Genomic DNA, 4041 nt, shown 5'->3' on the forward strand with positions numbered 1-4041 from the left:
TACGTTCAGTGGAATATGACACAATGATGAATTTGCAAAACATCTCATAGCTTGGATGAACCTGAAGATATTATCCTGAGTGAGGTAATTGGATTTTAAAAGAAAAAAATATTGAGACCACTATTATAAAAAAGAAATCAAGAATCGATTTACACAGAGAGAAATATTCTTTGATAGCTACAGGAGATAGGAGGGCAGGGCAGGGAGACTCAAGAGCTTTGGAGCAGACAGGTATTAATTCAGGTAAAGATAATACAGAGTACGGGTCAGCACAATGTGACCCAGGTCAAGGGAGAAACAGAGAGGTATGCAAGAATAAAAGGCAATTATAGGAAATTCCATAACATACAATCCTGTACTAACAGCAATAACAATTTTTTAACGGATATAAAGGTAGAGATGTATGCTAAGAAGTGTGGGAGGCCTTACAGGAGTACATGTGCATGCATACCTAGGTCTGGCTGTGGACAGTTCTAAACACATGTCTGTAAGTGCGACATATACAGCAGGCCTTGGAGACAGGGCAGGTTCGGTTCCAGACCACCGCAATAAAGAGTATCACAAGAAAGTGAGTAATGCATGCAACCTTTTTGGTTTCCCAGTGCATATATGTTATGTTTCCACCAAAATGTAATATTTATTAAGAATACAACAGCATTATGAAAATGTTTGAAACGACACAAGGATTACAAAACTATGATACAGAGCTGTGAACTGAGCACATGCCGTTGTAGAAATGGTGCCAATAGACTTGCTAGTCGCAGAGTAGCCAGAAATCTTCAGCTTGTGAGAAATGCAGTCTCTCGGGTGCGCAATAAAGGGAAGTGTAAGGAAACAGGCCTGGCTGCGTGTGCCTGTGTAGAGTAGAGCAGATAGGGGACACTGGGAAGCTTCTTAGACATAACCAAATACCTTGTGGCACTGAGCCGCGGGGGGCTTGAAGGCTAAGGACCATCGTGTGGGGCAGTTAGGCCAATTGGTATAATGCAATTCAAGGACGATGTTTTCATCCTACTTTGGCGAATGGAGTCTAGGTTCTTAAATGCTTGCTAACGGCCATCTAAGAGTTAGCAGCTCACCTCTTCCCACCGGAAGCAAAGGAGGTGACGAAAACCAAAGACAAAGGAGCACTTAGTCCAAAGGACCAATGACCCTCAAAACCACAGCCTCCTCTGACCTGAGACCTGAAGCACTTAGAGGGGGCTTCACTGGCCACATTGACCAGGAACACAGTGGAAGGTCCCAGTTAGAATGGGTGATAAAAACCATAGAACAAAATTAAAATGTAGAAAACAGACTAGGCTGACTGGTCTGACAGCAACTGGTGGAATTCAGTCTACAGTCCTAAGTCAGCCTTCTGATGTGGAAAAGAAGCTACTCCCAGAGATCATCTTTCAGCCCAAGAACGGAACTGGTCTATCAAATAAACAATATCTGGAAGGACTGTGATCCTTAGGCCAGTCAACTATCACAAGCCCGAAGGGCAAGATTTGTCCCCAAGCAGATGAGAAGGTATGGGAGGCAGGGGAACTGGATGAACGGGCACCAGGAACCTGGGGGGGAATGAGGCAAGCTTGTGAACATTGTATGGATTATAACCCCTGGCACAGAACCCTTGGTGTATGAACGAGCGAAGGACAAGCACATCTGCTATGTAAATGTTCACCTAAAACACACAAAAAAGTATTTTTTTAAAAAAAATGATGGATAGAGGCTAGTCAGAGAAGACTAAATTCTTTTACTTTTATGTAATTAAGTGGGTCTGTAGCATCGCTTTTTTTTTATGGTGTGTAAGGTCTCCTAATGTATTTGCAAATAACAGAAAAAGCATGAATTGAGCCCTGCTGGAAACTGTGATTTCATTAAGAGCCGTTCATTGGAAAGCACATCAACAAGAGTCCGGGAATCATCCTGGTTCGGGGGTCACTGAAAGTTTGTTATTTTTAAGTACATTGGAAATTTAAATGTGTACAAATCCCGAGTTTTAAGAAACTTCAAAATCCACAGATGGAGATTAAGTAGCCGAAGGCTGTGAACTTCTCTGCTCACTTAATCCGTGCTTAATTTTGCATTCCTCACAGGTCAGCAGGCAGTGCCTAGAAGAAGCAAAAACAGACCACGTTTTATAGGCTGACAGAAAAGCCCCGGTCTTAACACGGTAATACCTAGAAATATTTTCTTTCTTGTTTTAGAAACATTTTCTATGTGAATGTTTTTTAGCCTAATTTTTACAAGGATCATTGGAGCTGTTTATACATTTAGAACCCCCAGGTTTTCATAAAAAGTAAGCAATGATCTAAAAATAAGCAATGATGACCAATGATTGTTCTAGTTGCAGTGGTGATTTGAGTAACATAGGGGTTGAACAATGTGACCCTTTTAAAACATGAATCATTTATACTCGTAGCACACAAAGTCACAAAAGCCGTAGCATCTTTCTCCAGGATTTAATGGAATGCCTGTGGACCTAAAGGAGAGTCCCCAGCGGTGCGGACCGCTGCACACTCGATGACTGCATGGAAGCTTGGTGGGCCAACCACTTGAGGCACCTTGGATGGCAGGCCCGACAACCTGCTCCTGAAAGATCAGAGCCTTCAAAGTCCCACGGAACAGTTCTACACAGTCCACGTGTGGCCTCCACGGGCTGGAATTAATGTGCCGGCAACTAACACCAGGAGAAACTGTGGACTGAGGGTTAGCTATGCACGCCCATGAAGGCACACGGTATACAAGCCCTTGTATTTTAAAAAAGTGCTTATGACATTTGAAGAATTCCTGGTTCATAGTTTATGTAACTTTCTATCAATTTCTCCAGGCTCTCATATAGTACTCAAGGCAAATGCGTGCCTTTGTTGTCCTCAGGGCCTTTCTTAACACTGACATTTTAGACTATCGAAACATCAAGTACAAAGCACACGGAATGACTATCCACTACAATGAAGAGCTTGTAACTAAAGGCTTTTAAATAAGCGGGGTAGGGATGGGATGACCTCGGCAGTGTAGAACTATCAATCATCTCATCAGTTAAAGGAAGGGAGAGGACCAAACGCTGTTAGCAAATCCCTGCAGGGGTGAACGAACTCCTTTCACCTTCCTTTATCGTTTACTTCACCCGATTGCTTCGAGAACAAAGCATCGGTTCTTAGTGTGGTGGCAAGGTGCCACTCAGTTGGCTCTGAGTGGTTCTATGAGCATCACAATGAAACACTGCTCAATCCTGCGCCATCGTCACAATTGCTGTGATGTTTGAGCTCATTGTTGCAGCCACTGTGCCAATCCATCTCCCGAAGGGTCTTCCCTTTTCCTGAAACCGATCTTTCTCGACAGCGTGTCCAAAGCACACGAGGCAGTCTCGCTACCCTTACTTGGAAGGCGCATGCTGACTGCTCTTCGGTCAAGGACAGTTTGTTTCTCTCCTGGCAGTCCCTGGTACTTTCAATATTCTTCGCCAACACCAGGTTTCAAATACATCCCTTCTTCTTCAGTCTTCCTGATGGACTGTCCAGCTTTCATCTGCTCTAGAGGTAGTTGAAGATACCTGGCTTGGACCAGGTGCACCCTAGTCCTCTGCTCTAAGTGACATCTTTGCACGTAACCATTTTATAAAAGGTCTTGCGCAGCACGTTTGCCCAATGAGCTGTTTGATGTCCAGACTACTGCTGCCAGGGGTGCTGACCGTGTCTCCAGGTAAAAAGAAATCCTTGATGAATGCAGGCTTTTCTCTGCATATCATCGAGTTGTCTCTCGGTCCCTTTGTGAGGATCGTTGTCTTCTTCACACCGAGTTGTAACCTATACTAAAGGCTTTGATATTCATCAGTAAAGTGCTCAAGTCCCCTTTACCTGCAGCAAGCAAATCTGTGTTGTTTGCATAGACAAATGTTGTTAAGGAGCCTTCTGTTAAGGCTCCTTGTTAAGGAGCCTTCCTATAATCCTGTTGCTCTGTTCTTTTTAAACACCGCACAGCTTCTTGGATTACTTGCTCAGCATGCAAATTGACTAAGTACGGTGAAAAGATACAACCCTGGTGCCCACCTGTCCT

The 4041-nt window shown here is 43.8% G+C and overlaps 1 protein-coding gene across 2 annotated transcripts in view; it reads right to left on the reverse strand.

Annotated features, from left to right (window-relative positions):
- Positions 1-1718: 1718 nt before the first annotated feature.
- The window catches only part of OCIAD2 (OCIA domain containing 2), a 27059-nt gene continuing 24736 nt past the window's right edge, over positions 1719-4041 (reverse strand). For both annotated transcript variants that reach the window (XM_045284213.1, XM_004706280.2), the window contains one exon: positions 1719-2096. In XM_045284213.1, the coding sequence (XP_045140148.1) occupies positions 2015-2096 (82 nt within the window). In that variant the 3' untranslated portion in view covers positions 1719-2014. The remainder of the gene's footprint in view (positions 2097-4041) is intronic.

This window comes from Echinops telfairi, unplaced genomic scaffold (genome assembly GCF_000313985.2).
Source record: "Echinops telfairi isolate 266 unplaced genomic scaffold, ASM31398v2 ScPeMD7_7468;HRSCAF=8506_0, whole genome shotgun sequence".
In the NCBI taxonomy this organism is placed as follows: Eukaryota; Metazoa; Chordata; class Mammalia; order Afrosoricida; family Tenrecidae; genus Echinops; species Echinops telfairi.